The sequence below is a fragment of the Zeus faber genome (genome assembly GCF_960531495.2).
Source record: "Zeus faber genome assembly, chromosome: 15".
Lineage (NCBI taxonomy): Eukaryota > Metazoa > Chordata > Actinopteri > Zeiformes > Zeidae > Zeus > Zeus faber.
Genome location: NC_137194.1, coordinates 19,628,041 through 19,652,712, shown reverse-complemented (window position 1 = coordinate 19,652,712; position 24,672 = coordinate 19,628,041). Strand labels below are relative to the sequence as shown.

Sequence of the window (24,672 nt, the reverse complement as noted above, 5' to 3'; positions counted from 1 at the left end):
TACGAAGAACCGCCGAAGGCACCGTGGACATAAAACCACGGTTCTTGGCCTGACGGTGGGTGCTGAGTGCCGTCTGGGGCCCCGTGTTGGATTCTCTCCGTACGTCTGGAAGGTCGACTGCATGGTTCAGCGTCTCTGGGAACACACACCTACACACCACTGACCCCGAGAGCCGCCGCCGCTCCATCTCAATTCTTCTCACCCGAGCTCCTGCATGTCTAACATTTAGACATGTTCAGCTTTGTGGATTCAAGGACTGTCCTGCTACTCGTGGCATCCCAAGTCGTTTTACTTTCCGTTGTCAGGTGCCAGCGAGACGATGACCGTAAGTTATACCTATTTCAGTATTTATTTACCTTTTTTTTACTTGAAAGTGGATCCTCACACTGATGACAATGTCAACTCTGTGCATTTTGTATGATATTCCAATGAGAGTCAAACTCCAGTGTCACCCATCTCAGAGGGTGGGGAGCAAAGGGTGGGGGCACTGATTTGCAGATTTACAAGTCAAGTTAGAGAAGCTGTCGACAGCCAGGTCAGCCAGAAAAATACCTTTAGCCTTTGATACCTGAACTTTGAGTGGTTAACTGTGTAGGTAACGGTTTAGAACGTAGAAACTACAAAAAAAAAAGAGCATCTCTCATGTTGTCATGTGAGTGGTCCGTGCAGTGAGACAGTGCATTCCTTCATGGAGCGTCTAGGTGAGGCTGTCAAGGCACATCTGTGTGGGATGGAGCTCCAGGTGAACAAGCATCTGATTGTTCCTCTCCCGGGTCCTATGGGGGCCCGCATCCTCTGGCTCCAATTGGTTGCACAGAGAGACCATTAACAAGCCGTCACCGGTGCTCATTTTTTATTATCAGTGATCAACACCCCGAGGGATCTGCATAATGAAACTTCCAGCGCGCCGAATGACAAATCACTGTAACTTTTGTAGTAGGATTTCATGAATTGCGTCGGGAGCGAGACGCGGATTTACCGCAGAGGACTTGGAGGTCTGCACTGGCGGATCCGAATGGAGGGGACGCGGGGGGCTGTTAACGGTGGGTGACAGGGTCAGACAGGGCTTGACCCCAGACTAGCAGGCTCAAAGGGGAGCAGGAAGGGAGTGGCAGCGCAGGGTGCAGAGCAGATACAGACTCTGCTTGTCCCATGCCGCTCTGTGCACACGGCGGTGAACCTCCTTGTGCTCTCTGCATGTTCATTGAGCTCAGTTTTATGCATTTTTAATAACTTGTTATTTTTTCACTATTCACCAGCTTTTAGCGACGCACCGCATCACAGATCACAACGGTGGTCGCCTATTAAACACAAGGCAACTAGTCGCTGGTGATTAAAAGCGACTATGCAACGCGAGAGTCAACGCAGTTCTCTGACGGCCGTGCGCTAAGGATCATTTTCACATAAATACACAATGAACAAACAAGCGCCCTTTAAAGCCGCACACATTAAACAAGCCAGCCATTCTTGATACCCCCCCACCCCCACCCCCCACAAATTTGTTTAACCTGGCACTTGACACAGCGATGTGATCCAGATGGAGAAAATGTAGAAGGAAGCCCTATTTACTTAGGGCAGTACCTTGTCAATCGGGCCCAGTGTGGCTGTGAGAGCTTCATTCATCCAGAGAGCGAGGAGGCCTGCGGGTCACAGTCACTCTCCCTGCCATGTCAAATACCCAGATAGAGGGTGAGGACACTCACTGTTTAATATACTGGCACTTTTGTTGGTATGTTAGCATTTAATGACGTTTGCACATAAGTAATGCACCGCATTAAATGTAATAAAAGTATTTTAGTAAAAGTATTCCCTCTGTAGTAAAAGTATTCCATCTTAGAATATTATTATGAAAAGGAAGTCGCAGCATTGACACTCGAGCTCTAAAGAATCGTCACAGTCGCAGAGGTTTTTTTTTCCGGACCCTGAAACCAAACAAGACCTTTCTATTGGTGTTTCGGGTTTTCGACAAAAGTCATCAGAATCGGAATCGGAATCGGAATCAGTTTAAGAATACGTCTGGGTGAGGTTTGGTGCGCTTCACTTCAGACGATTAAGCATTACAAAAGAAAAAAGGGGAATAAAATTATAATAGCATAAAACTGAATAAAATTTGAAAATAAAAATAGCCAAATATATACGAATAGCCGAAAAATACACAAGACAGAAAGCATCAGAAAGATATATGAAAATCGTGACCAACATGGCCTTTCATTTAAATTGGGTGAGGAAGACTAATCTTGGGATCAAGTGATAAAAGATAATATCAAGGTGTTCTTTTCTGTCGTGTCAAACGGCTTAAAAAAAAGAGAGAGAGAGAGAACAGAAGAACAGGCGCTCATCCGTCGTGCGCTGCAGCTTTTATTTATTAACGTGACCTTTGCACTAATTCGGAGATGCTTCGTTTGATGAAAGATGACCTGTATCTTTCTTCCTCTCGCTTCCACATCCCTTCACTCACCCTTACCCTTGGCCACCCCCCCACACACACACACACACACACACACACACACACACACACACACTTGTTTAACCCCCTCCCGCCCACCTCCTCACCATTCACCCCTCCGTCCCTGTCATTTATCTATCTAACCTAAAAAAATAATAATTGCTTTCCATCTTCTATCCACTCACCTAACCCCTCCCACGCACTAACCCCTCCCCCAACTCTCTGCTCCCGCTGCCCCCTGCTGGACTCCTCCCCTCCTCCCCCTCCTCCCCACAGAGGAGGCGGGGGCCTGCATCCAGGATGGCGGCAGTTATAATGATAAGGATGTGTGGAAGCCGGAGCCGTGTCGCATCTGCGTGTGCGACAGCGGAGCGGTTCTGTGCGACGAGATCATCTGCGAGGAGCTCAGAGAGTGCGCCAACCCCGCCATCCCAGCCGGAGAGTGCTGCCCCCTCTGCCCCGCCGACGCCACTGCCCCCACGGGTTGGAATTTATTTATTCCCGCCGCCATAAATAAATTACCCGTCTCACCGTCTTACCTCCCCGCCACGCTTTGAATAAGGAACCATCTGCGGATCATGATCCCCCTCAGCTTGCGTCATAATAATTCGTAATTAAAAAAACAACAACAACATAAAAACAATTGAGTTCCAAATAAAGTCAGGGGTTAGGGCTCGGGGTCAGATGTTCCTTATTCTAAAGTCACTCACAATTTAATTTGATTTCATTTAATTTCATTTAATTTTTGCATGGAGATTTACTGTTTAGAATCACCAGGAACCGCTCCCAAGTGGATTCAGGTGGATTGTTTTTTCTTAGATGAATTGGCCCCCAAAAAAATATGCTTCTGCAAAACAAACAAACAAACAAACAAATAAATAAATAACTTGTAAATGATGAGGTGAATGGAATTGGGTTAACAGGAGATTAAGCCAATGGTGCCCGAGTTCAAAATCAGCGAGGAACCCGGGGTCCTTCACCGCAGCAAAGCGTCCATGCGTGAAATCCCTCCACGGCTGATCAGTCTAAACTCCACCCAACATGATCCCTACTCGACGGCCAGAGCTTTCACGGGTGTCAGCACTTCATTTCTGTCATGTTCCCAAAAATATTTGACATGACATGATGTGGTTTATCATTTGTTATGAGATCAGAATATGAATATGAACATCAATATCAATATAAGTCAACAGACAGACTGCTGTTGGTACAGAATGCCACTTTTAAGTTAATTTTTGCATCATTTATTCAACACATTGTCCTCATGAATACCAATGTGGTGTAGATTATTTTATAAATCTCATACTACTTTGTCTTGCTTTAGATAATTAACGGCCATTAGACATGAATTACCTCCGTAACATTTTTCTATTCCTGTTGCCTGCTTCCATGCTTGCTTGCTCGTAATTAATGACTTTATCTATTTATCGATTTACTGATACTGCAGCAATTTGACCCAGACAAATGATTGACTTTTATCATCACCTTGTCATTAACGCAATTATTTATTTTCAATCATTATGTTTTTTTGTCTTCAATCGCTCGCCCGCGTCCTTGGACGACAATCCAATCTGGATGGTTTCTCCGGGCTTGGCCCTCGGTGAATGGTCTCGGTAACTGATGGTTAAAAACGCGGTGCTCTGGCCTCCAAACCGGGAGCCAGGTCAAACGCACCTGACGGGAATACGCTGTTTGTAACCCTGTTTGTCTGTTTGTTCTCCCCGTTCCCTCATTGCTCCTCCTGCGACGTCAGACTCGATTGGCGCTCAGGTGAGACCTCCACCGTTGAAACACCACGTTTCTCAGTGACGTAGTGGGTGGGAACGTCTTCTAAATGTTTTTTTTTTTTCATTTGTTTCATGACCCAGGGCCAGAAAGGCGAACCAGGAGAGATTGCAGACGTAAGTTTGGGTTCTCCGTGTCACTATCAAAGATGGGAAAACTACCATACATCTCCATGTCATTTTATTTATCACAATGGTTGTCGCGGTATTTTGCGTGGATGCTGATACCTAGAGACACGCAACGATCCTAGTCATTATTAAACTATCAGTGGTTCTCTCTTTTCCACCTAAAAGATATGGTTCTTTTCAAATGGCAAAGCCTCCTCGCTGATGACGCCGTGGTATTTTTTATATTTTTTATTGTATTTTTTTCGGGGGGGTTTCAGCGACATCAGGGAAGAAAATGCAAAACATTCCTGGGACACACTGAACCCAAGCAAATCCTCTTACATCCTCCCGGCGTTCCCTTCCAGTGTCACATGACGAGCGAACAAAGTATGCCAAAGTGCGGGTTCAGAGCTCCCGATGTTTTTTTGGGCAAAACTGTCAAATTCAATCCACGTCGTGGATTTTCTTTTCCAGGAGGGCTTAAAGCCCGCTGGTAACAATGGTCTGAAACCGGAATGTTCCGGCCCCCTAGTCTCGCAGCGGTTGTACAATCAGCCCGGACAGGCTGAAGGACCCGGGTTGAAATGAAGAAATGTCGAAACCAAACAAGCAGATCAGTGACGTTTCTTCTCCTCCCTTGTGCAGGTTGTAGGACCAAGAGGACCGGCAGGCCCCATGGTAAAGAATAAAAAAAAACCATCATCAGAGTAAAAGTCGATTCATGCAAATGTATTCAGAGGCCGTAGTGAATTGTTGCCTTTTTTAGAAGCATCTCATTCAAAGATATAGCTTTTAATAATGCCGTCTTCATGACTCCACTGGTGTCTTGTGTATTATCCAGGGCCCCCCAGGTGAACAGGGACTGCGTGGACCGAGCGGCGCTAAAGGAGATAAGGTAATGAACCTAAAAAGCCGACTCCATAGAGAGTCATTAAGGACTGTGCTTCAGTGGGATCAACAAACAGCAACAACAGTGATGGAGGGCTGCGGTGGACGCTGGTGAAGACAGCTCCCACAAAAAAAAACAACAACTAAAAGAAGAAAAGTAACACGTAGAAAAACATCTTTGCCACAAAGGAATCATACACCTTCAAGTCGCGGTCCATCATCACGTTCATACTTTTTATAATTCAATCAAATATTTCTACAGAACAATAAACGTGAACACGGCATAGCATACACACGGAGGTCTCAATAATGAGCATTTACAGGGAAAGTGGGAACGGCAGATTAGATAAAAGCTGAATGGACAGTCTGGCCCTCAGTCCACCGCATCCCCCTGAGGTCCAGAACTTTGGCCCTGAACCCGAAATACACTTCCGTCAAAGCCGATCAAAACTTCCAAGATGTCTAATGTGTGTTCATCCCAATCTTTTTTCCCCAGGGAAATACCGGCCCCTCAGGCAGAGATGGTGAGCCTGGCACCCCCGGGAACCCTGGCCCCCATGGACCACCAGGGCCACCCGGGCCCAGCGGACTTGGAGGAGTAAGTCTCGGGGTGCTGCTTAACACAAAGCATGTTATTATTATTATTTTTGAATTCCCTGTAAGTAGAGAGTTTGTATTTCCATTTGAAATAAAAAAAATAAATGACGGCTTGTGAGGCAGTAAAACATGATGTCCGGTTGATAAGTACTTTGGACTATTTATCAAAGTAATTCCAATTTTTCAGATTGACGAGAGACCTTTTATTTGCCGTGTTTATTTGTGCATTCTGAATTCTCTCCATACATATTGGTATTTCTGGTGCTGCCGTCCTCACTTAAATTTAGCCCCCAAAATATTTTTAAATACAAGACAGACAACGGAAATGACGAGCACACCAGAGTTATTCACTGACAGGGACACTCTTTTAAACATGTTCCCAAATTGCTCTTCAGCGATGTTGATTTTTATTTTATTTTTATATTTTTTTTAATAGGTCGAATAATAAATGCTCCTTATGTTTTTTGGGGGATTTTACAGAACTTTGCTGCTCAGATGGCTGGTGGATTTGATGAGAAAGCTGGAGGTGCTCAGATGGGAGTGATGCAGGGACCCATGGTATGTCAAGTTTTGCACAATGAGAGATAAGAATGAAGTTTATTACACAGGTTGTTAAATGTTACAGAGGAGAATGCGACACCGCCCACTAGTGGTCAAATGGGGGTTTTCCCTAACGTCATATGAAGTCCACCTAAAAGTAACCATCACTGAATAAAAACGAAATAACATTAAAATTTGTGATGTACGATTATCATCCTCCTGTTACGTATATATTGGTCAGTGGAACTGAATTAAGGCATCTTTGTTGATCCATTTATTTTGTGGTAAATGTGGTAAAATCACAAATTCTGTTTCTTTCACAGGGCCCAATGGGACCTCGCGGCCCACCTGGGCCCTCTGGAGCTCCCGTGAGTATATCTAACTATTTATATGTATCTTCACATAATTTTTATTATTATTATTATAATTTGAATAGGCACACAGTGCGAAAAATGTTTTTTGAGAGGCCTATGCACAAATAACAAAGTCCTTTGCATTTATTATAGTTAGTACTGAGTAGTTCACAGTATCCATGCAAAGACAACTGTGACCTTTTAATTCACTCCCTTAGCTCATAAATAGACTGTGTTCTGTTAGTCATTATAAGTATTGACAGGAATCTCTATCTTTAGGGCCCACAAGGTTTCCAAGGTAACCCCGGAGAGACTGGAGAGCCCGGTGCAGCTGTAAGTATTTGCAGTGTTCTCTTGACACAAAGTCCCTGTCATTTATTTTTTATATAACTTAATGTTACATCAATCATTAAAGTCACCGAAGCCAATATCTATGTGAAATTAGGTTTTATTAAATGCAATTTGATGGTGATTCTATAGTTGATCCAGTTCTCGATCAGTTCCAGATGATATTGTTGTCCAATGTTATTGTCTGTAACATGATGAGCGCAAAACCATGAACGGATGATTGTATTTAATGGTCTAATAGAATGGTTTGTCGTTTATAACAGGGTGCTCTGGGACCTCGCGGCCCCCCTGGACCTTCTGGAAAACCAGGAAGCGATGTAAGTTTGGGGGCTTCATTAATAAACGGGTGGGTGTATCAGGCAAGTACATCTTGAATGTACTGCCCCAGATACATATAGCTGCTGACACAGGTTTCTATTTATTAAGTCCCCAGACTCCACCACAGAATCAGGGGTAAAAGGTCAAATGTCAAAGTTCCAGAGGACGGTTGAGTGACCTTCCAGTAATTTAGTCTGTGCTCATGTTGACACAAGTAACACACGTCGACCAGAAGGGGGCACTGTTCATCTTACAACAAAAGAAAAAGACTCGTTTTGTACACAGCCTCAAGGGGACTTTTTAGGCACATTGAAATAGTAGTTTGATGGCATCCCCTAGAAAAGAAAACTTAAACAAAGAGGGAAGAAAGAAGAAACCTTGCAAAGGGGCGTGGCCAGGCGAGCAACCATACCAAGAAGACAGACATGCCGCAAGGATATAAAATCAAAAAATGGCCAAATATCCATCATAGGGATGTGGTAGTTATAAGGTGACAATAGCAGAGGGCAAAATGACACAGTGGCATCTCAGGTCACGGGAGTCAACATGGCATCCAGCCTTAAAATACGGTGTTGTCCTCCAACAACAAAATGAAGACGATTAGTCTACTAAAACTACAAGATTTCTGTTTTTTCCTGACTAATCCCTTTTCCTCTTCATTCCCAGGGCGAGGCTGGCAAACACGGAAAGGCTGGAGAGCGTGGACCTGCCGGGCCTCAGGTAGGCAAACTCACGAATCACTTACCGACAATTTTTCAACAGTGCATAGCAACGCAATGAGTTTTTACCGATGCTACTTTGGTTAATGACCTCCCGAATCGTGTACTTCCAGGGAGCTCGTGGATTCCCCGGAACTCCTGGTCTCCCTGGAATCAAAGGACACAGAGTAAGCGTGAAGCAAAATACAATAGATGTCCACACGCTGCACGTCCAAACTGTACCTTAGTACTGACTGCTGGGTCCAATGTTCCCTCTCTCGCTCTCTCGTCTCTCTCTCTCTCTCTCTCTCTCTCTCTCTCTATTTCTCTCTCTCTCTAGGGACACCCTGGTTTGGATGGCGCCAAGGGAGAGAACGGTGCCGCAGGAGCCAAAGTAAGACTCTGACGTCAGCCGCTCAGTCCGCCTCACCAAGCGCTGAGCTCTACTGGCACTGCAAACCACCATATTGAACGCAGTTCGCTGCGACCTGACCCAACAAATACGAACACAAAAACGAAACTAACTGTGATCCCCTCCCTCTCTTCAGGGAGAGTCGGGCTCCTCCGGAGAGAACGGTGCCCCCGGACCTATGGTGGGTTCTGCTTTCATACCTCTCACGCCGACAGTCGCGTTGACGTTTAGTTTGACGAGCGTTCCGTGCGAGCGCCACGTTCGACCTCCCTGCTCATCTCTCCCCCCGTCTCTCCGTCTCCCGTGTTACAGGGCCCACGCGGTCTGCCCGGCGAGAGAGGACGTCCCGGTGCCGCCGGTTCTGCTGTGAGTGACGTATTTTCACGGCGGTGTTTGGTGTCTCCTCAACCCAACGTTTGGTTCACTCTAGCAGTCGCCGTCTGGCGGGAAACTCTGCTCTTCATTTCTTCCGACTGGTAACCCGTCTGTGTTCTTTTTCAGGGTGCCCGTGGAAATGATGGCCTGCCCGGCCCCGCTGGTCCTCCTGTACGTACAAAATATTGTTTGTTAATTGTTGTTCCGCAATCGAAAATTTGATGAGCATACAAACTGAATTCATCCTTACAAAAGAGGGAACATGGAGCCTAACTTTGGAACGCTTCATTTCTACAGGGACCCGTTGGCCCCGCCGGAGCGCCTGGTTTCCCAGGATCCCCAGGAGCTAAGGTTTGAACCATTTAGCATTTGAGCTGTTTTGATTTTTTGTTTTTCCCCAGCACACTGACTATGCCTCCACTTCAGAAACTCAAACTAGGAGAATGTCATTATCCCTTAAACGGGTATGACAACTGCCTTGCATTTACTGACTTGACAGGAAAGTGAAGATCCTTCTGGTTTACCGCTCTATCATCTGAACTCATCATTATTTCTAGAACAGTTTGTGCCGATTGTTTTCTAATGTCGTAAATTAAAAATAATATATGTCGCATTTTGAAGTAGTTCTTTAGTTCTATTTCTTACAGTGATATAGATTTGCTGTGGATTTTGATTATAACAACACTCAAATAGAGATATATATTATATATATATATTGTTATATTCAGGTTCTCCAGCAATCCAATTTGGACTTGTTGAGTTTTCCCATGAGCGGTTTCTAAATCCATTCGGAGCAGATACTGCGTGACATTGGATGCCATGCACACCACCTGCCCACTTAGCCACTCATCTATCGAAATCCCATACTTTCAACCGGTTGATGGGTAAACGGACAAATCTGTTTTTCCATCTGTTTCACATGAACTACTTATGTCATCCAGGGAGAAGCTGGCCCCACTGGTGCCCGTGGTTCTGAGGGCGCACAGGGACCCAGAGGAGAGGGTGGAACCCCAGGATCCCCTGGACCCGCTGGAGCTTCTGTACGTGACATGAGCCAGCAAAAAAAAAAAAAAAAAAAAGCCTATTTATGAGTCTTATATGTCGTTTTGCTTCTGTGATGGGATTGAAATGCGTCTTTTAAAAGTCACATTTGATTGTCCCCTCAGGGCAACCCCGGTACCGATGGCATTCCTGGAGCCAAAGGATCTGCCGTGAGTACAAGATTTACACTCTCATCTTTAATCTCTTATCGGTTGGTATGATCGCGCACGGCCATGCTGGGGTGGTTCTCACCTCCATCTGTTTGTGTCCTCCTCAAAGGGCGGTCCTGGTATTGCTGGCGCTCCTGGATTCCCAGGCCCCCGTGGACCACCCGGACCCCAGGGAGCAACAGGACCTCTTGGGCCTAAGGGACAGTCTGTAAGTCACCCTGAAACCACCTATAGATATTTATAGTCACATTCCGTGGGCTATTGTAGGTGTTAAGGTAATCAAGAATGCTCAAGTATCAGGTAATGACTACTTCCTCTCACAACCATCATCTTTACTCACCTTTCTAGGGAGACCCTGGTATTCCTGGATTCAAGGGTGAGGCCGGTCCCAAGGGAGAGCTGGTAAGTTCTCAGCTGCTACTTGTATTTTGACATTTACAAAATAATCTATTGAACTCTGCAAAAAATGTTCTCAATATACCCATGCTTGAGGGGAATTTAACATGTAGACCTTCTCTGTCCTAGGGCCCTGTTGGTCCCCAAGGTGCCCCCGGCCCTTCGGGCGAGGAGGGAAAGAGAGGAGCCAGAGGAGAGCCCGGTTCTGCTGGCCCACTTGGACCTCCTGGAGAGAGAGTAAGTCATCAAACAAGTCATAAAGCTCGTGAAATAAAGTTGCTGGAAGTTATGAGCACGGTCATTTTCATAAAAACGATTTATAACGCTTTCTGTGATTGTTTCAGGGTGCTCCCGGTAACCGAGGTTTCCCTGGTCAAGATGGTCTTGCTGGTGCTAAGGTGGGTCCTGCGTCAAAATGGCTGTGCCTTCAAATATCAAAGGTTGTGTTCAGGGCACTGCTGCTATTTCGACTGGGCTCCATTCCTACCGACCATGACGATAATTAGTTATACACACACGAAAAGCTGTGCCAAATGATATTTACCAGTAGCCTCCTCAACCTTCTGCAGGGAGCCCCTGGTGACCGTGGTGTTCCTGGCGCTGCTGGCCCTAAGGGAGCCACTGGAGACCCCGGCCGCACGGGAGAGTCTGGTCTTCCCGGAGCCAGAGTGAGTTACCACCGAGACATTACCACCGCAGTCGCTAAAAAAGAAGGAATTAATCCTTTGAGTTTTTCAGTCCTCAGGAAGATATGTCTACTGTTATGGCAACGGGTTTAGTAACGACCAATACACCGAAAAGTCTCTCCCACTTCTCTCTTCTATTTTTTTACTACTTCTCTACTACATCTCAACTGCCTTTCTCTACTACCTCTTTCCATGATCAGTCTCTTCTACCTCTCTACCACTCTACGACCAATCTCTACTATCACTTTACTACACCTGTGCTACTTCTCTCAACTGCCTCTCTCTCAGCAAGTGTGACTTGTATATTTCCAGTTAAAATGTGAACATTCTCGAATAAGGATTTTACCAAGCCAAGCGAATATTTGTATTTATCAAAAGATTCAACACTAAACTGACTGTGGATTGATATGAAAATAAAAAGTATGATCATTGTCTCACCCCTCAACCCTCTTCTAGGGTCTCACTGGGCGTCCTGGAGATGCTGGTCCCCAAGGCAAAGTCGGAGCCTCTGTAAGTAAATGTTTTTAGTTTTTTTCCCACAGTGCAATGCTGTTAACATTTATATAATAGAAATCACTGTGGTTCTTAGTTCCCAAGTTATCAATATTTGAGGACATTAATGCACAGTATAATGAAAAGAAACTGGGCAGATGATCAGTTTGGCTCGACAAATGAACACCGTGCTCACATATTATATCAATTAATAATAAATTACAATGGATCACCAGGGTGATTCTTGTCATTCCGATGAGACATATATATATGTTCCTCTCCAATCCAATAACTCCAGCAGTTTAGATCCTTTCCTTGCCTGCCTCAGTCATATAAAATGTTCTATACCCCCCCCCAAAAAACAAAGAAAAACACGTAATTATGATAAATCTGAGCTCATAGTCAAACACATTCCACCAGCCTGCTTCACAGTAAGCTTGGTTCACTGACCCAAAATATTAAGCAGGCTTCCAGAAATCTTGGTGTCATTTTTGATGCAGAGCTCCCTTTTGAGGGTCATGTTAAGAATGTTGTCCAGCCTTGCTCCTTTCGGCTAAAGACTATTTCCAAAAATCAGATCTTCGTTATCTCCCTCTAATTTGTGCAAAATTATTCATGCTTTTATGCCGCTATCACTCAGCGCTCCCTTCGCCGACTCCAACCAGCGCAATGCTGCTGCCCCGAATTTTAACAGGCACCGAGCAATATGAACACATTACCCCTGTCCTAGACAACTTACACTGGCTGCCAGTTTTATACCCCATTTGATTTATTTCATTTTATTGATCACTTTTAAAGAATAAAATGGCCGAGCTCCAATTGATACGAAGGATTTATTGACTCCCTGTGTGCCTGGACTTCTCTGAGACCGGGGGATGCAGCTCTGCTGGTTATTCCTGGATCCTAGGGCCTTTGCTGTCAGAGCCCCCAGACTGCGGAACACTCTGCCTATTGACATTAGACAGACCACACCAGCGTCTTTCAAATCCCTGCTTAAAACCCTCTTCTCGAGGAAAGCGTATACTAATTCTTAAAGACAAGCTACTGGGTTTTATCATTTGACTCCAACCTTTTTCTATTCTTTAACTTTATTTTATCCCCCGATGTTTTATGATCCTTGTGTTATCTAGAGTACCAAATACACGTTTAAAGCATTTTCCTATGAAGGCAGAAGTCTTGTTTCCTCTCATCTGACTGGGGGTTTCTCCATGTTGCAGGGTGCTTCTGGTGAGGACGGTCGCCCCGGACCCCCTGGGCCCCAGGGAGCCCGTGGACAGCCTGGAGTGATGGGATTCCCCGGACCAAAGGGAGCCAATGTAAGGGCCGCAGGGTGCTGACGTGGGAGGAAACGTATACAAACTCAGAAAGTTAGCGTGTGTCCACGCCATTGCACCATTCGCAACATAAATATGCATTGTAAAAGTTCATTAGTAATACAAAAACAAAATCGGTTGGTAAGCATCATTATCAGGACTCCGCAGTTACCCAAACCACAAGAATATTTTTGGAAGTTGATGTGTGATATTGTTCTTCAACAGGGTGAGCCCGGCAAGGGAGGAGAGAAGGGCCTTGTGGGTCGTCCTGGTCTGAGAGTAAGCATACTTTATCCATGAACATTGTTCTATAATCCTGACAGTATTAACCTTAATTGTTGTTGAATCAGAAATTGCCATTAAAAGACAACCGCTGCCCTCTCTTCCCAGGGCCTGCCTGGTAAAGATGGTGAGACTGGAGCTGGTGGACCTTCTGGCCCTGCGGTGAGCGTCCCAGTCAGGATTTTTAAATCCTGTAGCAGCTCAGTCAAATGATTACCATCGTGTTTATCCAGAGACAATGGGTAATGAACATTTATCAGGATCTTGATGCTCCCTCCCTGCTTAATTTCCTGTTAATGTGTCTAATTTAGGGACCTGCTGGAGAGAGAGGAGAGCAAGGGCAGCCTGGGCCTTCCGGTTTCCAGGTGAGATTACTATACATTTAAATTCAAGGTATAATTTTGCAATTACTACTACCAGTAGGTACTACGAGGAACCCCTATTTCTATCATTGAACATGAGTGATAATTATCTGTATTTCTGTTGAGCAGGGTCTGCCTGGACCTTCTGGACCCCCCGGAGAGTCAGGAAAGCCTGGTGATCAGGTGAGTGTGTTTTCCCACAGATTTAGATATTTAACCAGATACTATATATATATATATATACACAGTATATGGCTGATTTGTAATGTTATTTCAGACTAATTTCATATCTGAATCCTAAAGAATGACATATCTTTATACAGCTGATGGTAACATTTCTGCTTCTGTAGGGTGTTCCTGGAGAGGGTGGAGCTCCTGGTGCTTCTGGACCCAGAGTAAGTTTCAACCTTTTGGATTCTTCTCTTTATGCGGCCGTGCAATTACTCTGAAGGCAAATTAACCACAAATTACCACCCACTCAGAAATCGATCACATTCCATCTAATGAGCTAAAGACACAATGGCTAAGATTTGCATCATTTGTTCTGTGCATTTTGCACATCCATTGATCATTCTAGCAGCATGTAACGAGACACGGTTTCCTCTGCCTCTCAAACTGTACTAGCCTGTGGGACTTTAGAGCAATTTCCTCTGGTCTTCTAGGGTGAGCGTGGTTTCCCTGGTGAGAGGGGTGGTGCCGGATCGCAGGGTCTCCAGGGACCTCGTGGACTTCCCGGAACCCCCGGAACTGATGGACCCAAGGTTGGGGAAGACACAAAACTTTGATAGACCCATCCTGCTTTTGAATCAAGTCAATTCAAATGTAGTGTGTAGAGTGTCTTCTATATATATATGTAGTCTAACAGCTAATCCAGGCTCTTCTCCTCTCCCAGGGAGCCATTGGACCGGCTGGTTCTGCTGGAGCCCAGGGTCCCCCCGGCCTGCAGGGTATGCCCGGAGAGAGAGGAACCGGCGGCATCCCTGGACCCAAGGGAGACAGAGTGAGTAGCAGATGACTCCCATCGCTCTTCTTTGTAGTTGTCAAAAAGGGATTCACCCTCCAATTCAGGTTTATGTTTTGGATATGACCCTTGCACTGACCTCCACCTCCACTGTCTTACAGGGTGACAATGGAGAGAAGGGACCTGAGGGAGCTTCTGGAAAGGACGGTTCAAGGGTGAGTTCTACGTTCACCTAATTTGCTCTCAGTTTGTTATTATGACATTTACTCCCAGCGTGGTGATTTTTATTCATTTAGTAAGCAAATCCCCAATGTCTGATCACTGTGAACCTCTTTTAACAGTGTTAATGTTACCTCTTTAACCTCTTCTGTCTCAGGGTTTGACTGGTCCAATTGGTCCTCCTGGCCCATCTGGCCCCAACGGCGCAAAGGTTAGCAAATATTTGTTCAATTACTTTTTCTTCAATTGCAAAAAGCTTTTGTAAAGTGTAGAAATTGTATTGACAACTTAAGACTGACTGTCGTGTACATATATTGTACGCAAGTAGTTTGATTCAACTGACGGTTTCTTTGCCTCCTATAGGGTGAGACCGGACCTTCTGGCCCTACTGGTGCTGCTGGTTCTCGCGGTGCTCCTGTAAGTCCATCTCTGTGTCTGTCTGGTTCATTTCAGGATTTTGAAAAGACCTTGCTGATTGAGAAGCTAGAGCTCTAGAGCTCGTCAATCAGCAGCTGTTGTGTAGTAAGTGGAAAACTGGAGGGTTTCGTGTCCCTATTAGCATTCTCCACAAAATGCACCAAATTTACCTGGACCTGTGCACCCTTGTCCACTCCATGAAATCACAGTAGAATCTGTTCTGGATCAACTGTTGCCATCAAACTATGACTCGACTCAATATGTGAGTTGACTGCTAAAAAGCGAGGTGATGAATAAAATATATTTAGAAAGAAACTAGTGCTGTATGATTACACAGGGGTTACAATTCAATGCATCACAATATCTTGGGTTACTATGATGGTAAAGCAATCCTACTGCTACAACTCATACCAACTTTTCTCATAAAAAATGTATGATTCATGAAGCAGTTTTGAGTATTGACCTAGTATTGGCAAATGTAAGACAACAATTCTCCAATGTATCAATATATTACTACATCCATAATTTAAACCCCAGCCGCGTTATATCTGGAGAAATATTCTAATCATGCAATTTGTTGCCATCCGTTGCTCCAAACCAGTTAATCTGACACTTGGCACTTTTAGTTAATAGAATATTTCTTATCTCCATCCCCAGATGAATTCATCCTCAGGTGTCAAACAGAATGGTTTTTTTTATAAATAGTCATGACTATATTAGGAGTATATATGGCTACATAACAAATCCAAGCCAGTACAGAACTGACTGTTTTTCTCTCTGCCACCTGCAGGGTGACCGTGGTGAGATCGGACCCCCTGGACCTGCTGGCTTTGCTGGACCTCCTGTAAGTAAAACCACCTCCATAGCTTTGGTTTGAATAAGGAAGCTGTACAGTGCGATGTGTATTATGTCATTGAACCTTCATTGACCTTGGTGCCATCATCCATCCTTTCTCCACTGATCCAGGGTGCAGATGGTCAGCCCGGTGCCAAGGGAGAGCTGGGCGAGAGTGGACAAAAGGGTGAAGCTGGTTCCTCCGGACCCCAGGGACCCTCTGGTGCTCCTGGACCTGTGGTGGGTGCACAACCTAACACTAAATCCAGTTTTGATAAAGTTTTTAATCCAATTGAAACAGCTCAAAATCTCCTGTCAGCATGAAGGTGATTGAATGTTATTTGATGTCTCTCTCCATCAGGGACCTACTGGTGTTTCTGGACCTAAAGGAGCCCGTGGTGCTCAGGGCGCTCCCGTAAGTATCTTCTAATTACATTTCCTGCATGCATAAACCAGCACAGTTTACTGTAATTGAACACAGATCCACTGTGGATAATGACTTTGTATTAATTCATATGGGAACATGAGAGGAAAACACCATGCTGTCTCTGGTTTGCACTCAATTAGGTCATTTTTAATCACCTCACATCCCTGAGTTACCTAAGAATATTTAGACACTATGCTAACTTGGTACATTTAGAATACTCTATCTAAATACTATGCTTTAAGCTGAGGTCTGAGGTCTGAACACAGTAAGCTGTGTTACTTATCTTACTAATTTGGACATTTTTTATATCGCATAAGATGGTGATCACTAATTCACTCATTCTCTCACTTTTAGGGTGCTACTGGTTTCCCTGGCGCTGCTGGAAGAGTTGGATCCCCTGGCCCCAACGTTAGTATCCATTTAATGACGATAGTTCTTCATTCCAAACAGGTATTTACATCACGTATCTTAACTCTTTAACTTCCCTCTTTCCACCTCAGGGAAATCCTGGCTCAGTCGGTCCCTCTGGTCCCGCTGGTAAAGATGGTCCCAAGGGCACCCGTGGTGACTCTGGTCCCTCAGGAAGACAGGGAGATGCTGGGCCCCGTGGCGCTGGCGGTGCTCCAGGAGAGAAGGGAGAGCCCGGAGAGGACGGTCCCCCTGTAAGTGTGACGGTTATTCATGGGATCATGTTGATTTTGATATGGATTTTTCCACCCTAACATTACGCTATCCATTTCATGATGATCTCTTCTCTGTCTTCATGGCGTAGGGTGCTGATGGGCCTTCAGGTCCCCAGGGTTTGGGTGGATCTCGTGGTATTGTTGGTCTGCCTGGTCAGCGTGGAGAGAGAGGTTTCCCTGGCCTCCCTGGGCCCTCCGTAAGTCTATTTTGGCAAAAACAGGCTTATTTGGCATCTAGAGTACCTTGGGGCCTGGCGACATAACACAGAGACAAATCTTCACGGTTTCATCTGACATCTGATTGTGTCACAATTTATTCCAACTTGTCCATCTCAGAGCTAAGATCTTATAATGTAGCTTATGAAGATGTGACGAGTTATGATATAACTACCAATGTAGATTCAATTACAAGCTCTCTTCAAACCTCTAAGCCATTCGATGTTTCAATGAAAATTTCCATCCATTGGGATTTGACAAGATCCCAGTATTCTGTTACTGTGGCACCAAGCATCACTGAAAATTGGTTTAAAAGCAATGAGGGTTCTATATCAGGTGCTTATATAAAGAGAGAGATGAAGTGATGATGATGACGAGATGGAGTACATGACGGGGATCCCTATGTGGATCGAAATTGTCCTTCGTCATTATGTCACGAAATAATAATGCCAAATAATGCCAAAAATAATTCTAAGATTTTCTCCATTCTAATTAATTTCACAAAGTTAATAGTGCAGCAATCCACAACGCTTTCAAACACGTTGACCAACACAAAAATTGCAATAATTGCTACAAACCCAATTGATCAAAAAGCCATGGAACTAATTTGTTAGCCTTCCAAAATATTATTTTACATTTAGCAGACGCTTTTATCCAAAGCGACTGACAATTGTTCAAACACCAACGGACGCAGCCATCAGGAGCAATTAGGGGTTAAGTGTCTTGCTCAAGGATACTACAGCATGCTAGCAGGAGGAGCCTGGGATCGAACCAGCAACTTTTAGATTACTAGACCACCAGCTCTACCGCCTGAGCTACCATCCCCCATTTTACTCTAGACAGCAGGAATAAGAAAATATGCCTCATGATAGGAAAATAATCAATGGCTCACTGAATTGCTTTGCTTTGGTAAAGTGGAACCACTTTATATGCCTGCCGTCCACTCAAAATAGACCTGCGATCCAGTTTCGGATCGCGACCCACCAGTTGACACCCACTGATGTAGAGCATGTTCAATGTGCAGGCCTATCACTTTAGATGCAAAAAAACTGTTGTGTTGTTTTTTTTAACTAGTCTGTATAAACAAACACCAACTACACACCAAGACACACATGCACCTCTTCTACACTCAGTGTGTTTGTCGAGTTCACGTCTGATGTCTCATGTGTGTTTCAGGGAGAGCCCGGTAAGCAGGGATCTCCTGGCTCTGGCGGCGACCGTGGACCCCCTGGACCCGTGGGACCCCCTGGGCTGACTGGACCTTCTGGAGAGTCCGGTAGAGAGGTCAGAAATAAGCTTATGACCATAAGTATGTAAACCATATTGACCAGAGAACCGTAATAACACGTACAGTAAAAAGTGCCTGCCAGCAACAGTAGAAATAGGTTAGTTGGACTAGGTTTCTTTAAAACTGGGTTTTAAATGTGCAATTAACAAAAGCAATTCAGTAAAAAGTCATCTCTGCATTACAGGGCAACCCTGGATCTGATGGACCCCCTGGCAGGGACGGAGCTCTGGGAGTCAAGGTGAGAAACACCAGCTTCAAAGAATGTTTCTAATTCAACCAATGACCACTGTTCAAGAAGAGGTCAAGAGGCATTTTACATATAACATTTGATAACAACCATGTCACTAACCATGTGCACATGGTGATGAAATTACCTGAAATGTTGAAGTTATGACCTCGTGCTGTCCAACAGGGAGAGCGTGGTAACACTGGACCTGCTGGAGCCCCTGGAGCTCCTGGTGCAACTGGTGGTCCCGGACCCGTTGGTCCCCTCGGCAAACAGGGAGACCGAGGAGAGGCTGTGAGTATCAGAACTCACAAAATGTGACCAGATAAGATATTTATACCCTTCAACTCATTGACATGATAAGGTGACAAACTGGTGGACAACAAAACTTTTGTATTTCAGGGTGCTCAAGGACCCGCTGGACCCGCAGGACCCGCTGGTGCGAGAGGAATGGCTGTGAGTATCACCTGATAATTTACTAATGCTAATGCGGCTAATTTACGAGTGTTTCAAATACTGGAGTTGTGGCAGTTGAAATAGCATCAAACCGTACAGCTACGCTACTTAGCACTTTGTGAATCCGTCATAAAATTGATCTGGACCACTATTTCAGGGACCCCAAGGACCACGTGGAGACAAGGGAGAGGCTGGAGAGGCAGGAGAGAGGGGACAGAAGGGACACCGTGGCTTCACCGGTCTGCAGGGTCTTCCCGGACCTCCCGTAAGTCATCAGCTCATGTGAGGCTGCTTAATATTCACGTTTCCTGTGATTTAATTCATCTCACGTGCTGCTGTCTCTGCCCCAACAGGGTACCGCTGGTGATTCTGGAGCTGGAGGACCCGCCGGGCCGAGCGGCGCCAAGGTGAGTTCAGAAGGGTGTTTAAAAAATGGAGAGTGGTGGAAAAAACAAAGTGCCATTGTAATAATACCATCGGGCGATAAAATGAGTGTTAATGAAGGGCGCAGGTTGGTCTTTTTGTAATCTTAATGTTTACAAAGTATAAAAGTGGGTGTCGGAAGAGGCAATGTGCTTTAATTATCTGCCGCTGTGATAAGATGGAAAGCTGAGGGTTTTTTGTAATTACTTTCTGCGATGATAGAGCAAGAGTGACAGGAGAAACTCCCGCTGAGATACAGAGTGGACTATTCTATCAATTTTTTATGAGATTAGCTAAGCACTGTGCGCAATCAATGAGTGTCGCAGTCTGACTAATCTTGTGCATATTAAGGTAAAATTGCCTGAGGGTGATAGGAGATTGCTGACATTTTGCAGTGCCTGCGATGCTTTCAGACCCATTTGACATGCAGCACCAACAAACTGTTCAATACTGCTGTTGCACAACTTCAGCCATAATTTTGAGAGGAACAAATGGGGTTTGGAACAGTGGTTGCTGGCTTTTTTTTCTGCATTGGAAAGGGTTAGGGTTGGATTTAACCCTTCATTCATTTTGATTCTCACGCTTTTTGTAGGGACCCCCAGGACCACTTGGACCTGCAGGCAAAGACGGATCTAACGGTCAACCAGGTCCCATTGGTCCTCCTGGACCACGTGGACGTTCTGGAGAGGCTGGACCAGCTGTGAGTGAAACATACCATAAATTGGCTGATTTACAGCACAAATGCATTGTAATAGCCAATAAAAAGTGGTATGTAAGAGAAATTGCCCCTCTAGCCAGGATGACTAGACAAGTCTTCTTTGTCAAGTGGGCAAATTAGACAAAAAAAACAACCAAAATACAAATTATCCATTTGAATGAAGTAGTAATAAGGTGAGGTTAGCGTCAACAATTGGAGCTCAGTGATATGCAAAGGTCATGCAAAGGTCATGGTCAACAAAATGCAGTCAAATAATGGTGCTATCTCAACCCACACAGCTCATTTACTGTATATTAGTATATAGTAGTAGTAGTAGTTTTTAAATACGGATGGATGGCTACATATACATACAAACAAAATTATTTATCCCCTTCACAACCTACACAACTTCATTCTGTGTTCCTTTCCGCTTTAGGGTCCCCCTGGAAACGCCGGACCCCCTGGCCCACCAGGTCCTCCTGGCCCTGGAATCGACATGTCTGCCTTCGCCGGTCTGTCTCAGACCGAGAAGTCTCCAGATCCTCTCAGGTACATGAGGGCCGACGAGGCCTCCAGCTCCCTGAGGCAGCACGACGTTGAGGTGGACGCCACTCTCAAGTCCATCAACAACCAGATTGAAAACATGCGCAGCCCCGACGGCAGCCAGAAAAACCCCGCCCGCACCTGCAGAGACCTGAAACTGTGCCATCCTAACTGGAAGAGCGGTGAGTATGGGGTGAAGAAAAAAGTTAATAGGAGGGAAAACATTTACATAAGGTTCTCTGAAATGGGTGACGAGGAGTGATTTTGCATTATGGTGACATTTTATCCACGGTATTGGTAATGACTTCGTGGGTGGAGGTTCAGTGAACCACAAGGGAACCTTGTCTTATCAGTAAGTCACATTTCTCATATGAGATAATAAAGTGCTGAACCGAATTGAATGTACACTTCTATGAGTTTGTGAGACCATTTCAACATGAGAGGTTCCACTGGGGATAACCTTGTCCTGTTTACTCTGCAGGGGACTACTGGGTTGATCCCAACATTGGCAGCACCATTGATGCCATGAAGGTCTTCTGTAACATGGAGACAGGGGAGACCTGCGTCTACCCAAGAATTGCCAAGGTACCAAGGAAGAACTGGTGGACCACCAAGAGCAAGGACCGCAAGCACGTCTGGTTTGGAGAGACTATGAATGGAGGCTTCCACGTGAGTCCACTGAAATGATGCAACCGTCTTCTCCCGTCTAAGAGGTCATCCATCAATTGGAACCCATTTTACTCGTTCTATGATTGGTAATGATTGACCCTCTCATCCTGCTGTCCGGCCCCTACAGTTAAGCTATGACCAGGACGGCCCCGCCGCCAATGCTGCCAACGTTCAGCTGACCTTCTTGAGGCTTCTGTCCAACGAAGCATCTCAGAACATCACTTACCACTGCAAGAACAGCGTGGCCTACATGGACCAGGCTACGGGCAACTTGAAGAAGGCTCTGCTCCTGCAGGGCTCCAACGACGTAGAGATCCGTGCCGAGGGAAACAGCCGGTTCACATATGCCGTGTTGGAGGATGGCTGCAAGGTGAGTGCCAGTGACGGCCTAGTGTGTTTAGCTTAAGTATAGTATCATGTAAAAGAATCACGTGTCTAGTTATCAATACGTTGATCGATACGTTTACACATTTCTCTACTCTTATCCAACAGAAACATACAGGCCAGTGGGGCAAGACTGTCTTTGAGTACAAAACACAGAAGACCTCCCGTCTGCCCATTGTGGACCTTGCTCCCATGGACATCGGAGGAGCAGATCAGGAGTTTGGGGTGGAAGTAGGTGCAGTCTGCTTCTTGTAAAGTGGAATATCAAGACGGCCAAAAGAAATTTAAAAACATGAAATAACTCAACCATGAAACATTACACACACTTCCACAATAAAGAAGACAGGAAATTGTAAAGAAAATTGATTCTCTCAAAAAGATGTGCTCTCCAAGTTTTACTTACTGGAAGATAGCACTGAAGGGCACCGGCAATATCTGTAGATCACACCAGCACACCCTGTCGACCCGCTTCCTGAGATCCAGTCATGTTTCCCATGGCCCACCGTTGGCGGGAATGAGTGAGCGCCAGGAGGAAGAGGAACCACGCGAAACAAGTGATGGAGAAACAGAAACATGACTCGATGTCACTTATTTACTGTCTAAATCAAATGGGCAGAGCTGAGGTAGGACTGCGCAGGTTTACTATGCAAGCAAGACAGGCCCCTTCCACTACAGACCAGCGACAACCTCTGTCCCAGTCCTACTTCACCTTCCCTCCCTATCTCCCTCCTGACCCACAAACCAATGTAGACCACAGTGATATTTGCAGTAATTAAGATCCAGTCCCACAGCTCCAGACTTTCCACCTTGATCAGGAGCAAAAAAACAACGTTACTGTGCATTATGAATCCCTGGTTCTATCTTTGTAAAAGTCTGTGTTTATAAGCAACCAGATGGTTATATATATATATATTTCCACGTTATGTGTGTACATGTGTCTATGTGCACACCAACACTTTTTTTGGATTGTGAGGTTTCATTTGGGATGTATGTTTCATTGTCCTTGACTGCCCATTAAAAAGACGGTGTTTAAACCCAGGTATTATCCTAAAACCTAAAACCAAATTGGATGAAAATGTGTTTTGCTTTTACTGTTGTCATCCCGATTGTTTAAAGCTACCTCACGCTGAAAAACAAAGTGAAAATGTCGTCCTTAAATCGGAGCGGACCAAAAAATATTAGGTGGATCTGGGGCTAAACAGCCATCTTTGCTTGGGGTTGCTCTCTCTTCAGAAGGTGCTATGAGTTCTAGAAGTCAGTCTTTACCGTTGTTTTCCTAATGCCCCCTCGATTCCCACTAACCTCACAGCACACATACACACTCTGCCTTGGGAGATACAGTGTAATAACGCACGGTCAGGGGAGATAGGGGCTTCTGAGCGGCCTCCTCTGGAATCCACATCCCCCGATTTGAACCCCCGGATTCCAGCGAAGGCCGCTGAAAACAACCAGGGTGGCTTGTCTCTGTGTGTGTGAGGGTGTGTATATTTTTATTATTAATTTTATTATGACCATGATCTTTTTTTTTTTGTTTTATTTTGTTACACTTTAAATTGATGTAAATTGGAAATAAAAAGAAAAACCAAATAACATAGTTTATTAAGTTTATTTCGAACTGAGCTTTTGAATAAAAACGGAAGTGTCGTGGGCATGTATTTCCTTCTTTTCTCAACAAAACCATTCATGTGTACTTTAATGTTTTTTGTTATAACTGTATTTTCCTGAGGTCAGTTACTCTTGAATGTGAGTGCATGGTATGTGTGTGTGTGTGTATGTGTGCGTGTGTGTGTGTCTGCACATTGGAGACTGTGATGCAAATGTGAATTTTTCATGAAATTCTCATTACAAAAGGAATGAAGTGCTGTATTCATTCTCCGGGTTCAGGGTGGGGGGTGGGGGTGGTTGGCTCCTGTTTGTTTGAACTAATAGGCATAAATAAAGAAAATAATACAGTGACTGAAATTGTATTTTCTACAGGGACAGTTCAACGCTGCATGGAAAGTTTGATTAGTTGACTTATGCCTCTACAAGTTCAAAAAGGATGCTGTAAGAATTTGCCATCTTAATCTTATTATTTTATCTGGTTGAATCCAAAAATTAAACAGGGGGGTGGACAAAATATCATAAAAAATGTTCATCACCACATGAAAAAGGAGTTTGAACGTCAAAACTAAACCACAATGACAAGTGCAACTGCATAGGAGTCAATGGGTCCAATAAATGCTCTGCATGGTTATGTAATGACCAAGGGCTATGAGACCAAGACCAGGTGTAGCCCAGGGCAGGAGGGCTCTCAAACTTGTCAACCAAGATTTGATATTAGGCCAATTTCTCACACTGCCACATGTGAAAAAAACATTCAAGGGAAAACTATAAGAAATATTTGCATTGTACCGTCTCAAAATACAGAATATATAAACAATATATTCAATTAAATTAAGAAGTAACAAAATATCAAACACAAATCAAGTCCAATCAATGTCCTATATAACAGATGAGGTGGTGAGGAAGTGCGCATGGCAGGATTTGTTTGTCTAAAAGGACTATTATTTATGTGTATATTGCGTTAAAAATATATTTCTAAAAATGAAAGGACCTTCAAAGGACTTTTTTAAATAAA

At 44.7% G+C, this 24,672-nt stretch overlaps 1 protein-coding gene across 1 annotated transcript; it reads left to right on the top strand.

Annotated features, from left to right (window-relative positions):
* Positions 1-49: 49 nt before the first annotated feature.
* On the top strand, positions 50-23,701 carry col2a1a (collagen, type II, alpha 1a). Its single transcript, XM_080016056.1, has 53 exons — positions 50-325; positions 4,200-4,216; positions 4,315-4,347; positions 4,984-5,016; positions 5,180-5,233; positions 5,723-5,824; positions 6,304-6,381; positions 6,687-6,731; positions 6,996-7,049; positions 7,328-7,381; positions 8,049-8,102; positions 8,215-8,268; positions 8,421-8,474; positions 8,629-8,673; positions 8,805-8,858; positions 8,994-9,038; positions 9,165-9,218; positions 9,809-9,907; positions 10,034-10,078; positions 10,188-10,286; positions 10,427-10,480; positions 10,604-10,711; positions 10,819-10,872; positions 11,044-11,142; positions 11,617-11,670; positions 12,870-12,968; positions 13,191-13,244; positions 13,356-13,409; positions 13,559-13,612; positions 13,739-13,792; positions 13,960-14,004; positions 14,272-14,370; positions 14,502-14,609; positions 14,732-14,785; positions 14,947-15,000; positions 15,153-15,206; positions 15,997-16,050; positions 16,173-16,280; positions 16,402-16,455; positions 16,822-16,875; positions 16,968-17,129; positions 17,240-17,347; positions 18,543-18,650; positions 18,839-18,892; positions 19,067-19,174; positions 19,283-19,336; positions 19,494-19,601; positions 19,690-19,743; positions 20,352-20,459; positions 20,893-21,181; positions 21,481-21,668; positions 21,796-22,038; positions 22,161-23,701. Exons 1-53 carry the CDS (start codon positions 232-234, stop codon positions 22,305-22,307), a joined length of 4,266 nt encoding a protein of 1,421 aa, XP_079872182.1. The 5' UTR covers positions 50-231; the 3' UTR covers positions 22,308-23,701.
* Positions 23,702-24,672: the final 971 nt, after the last annotated feature.

Bases quoted from the DNA above. Each gene is read 5' to 3' on its own strand.
- col2a1a (XM_080016056.1), top strand. From the start codon at position 232: ATGTTCAGCTTTGTGGATTCAAGGACTGTCCTGCTACTCGTGGCATCC. The intron at 5,825-6,303 runs GTAAGTCTCGGG...GGGATTTTACAG, and splicing joins GGCCCAGCGGACTTGGAGGA to AACTTTGCTGCTCAGATGGC. The intron at 18,893-19,066 runs GTGAGAAACACC...GCTGTCCAACAG, and splicing joins ACGGAGCTCTGGGAGTCAAG to GGAGAGCGTGGTAACACTGG.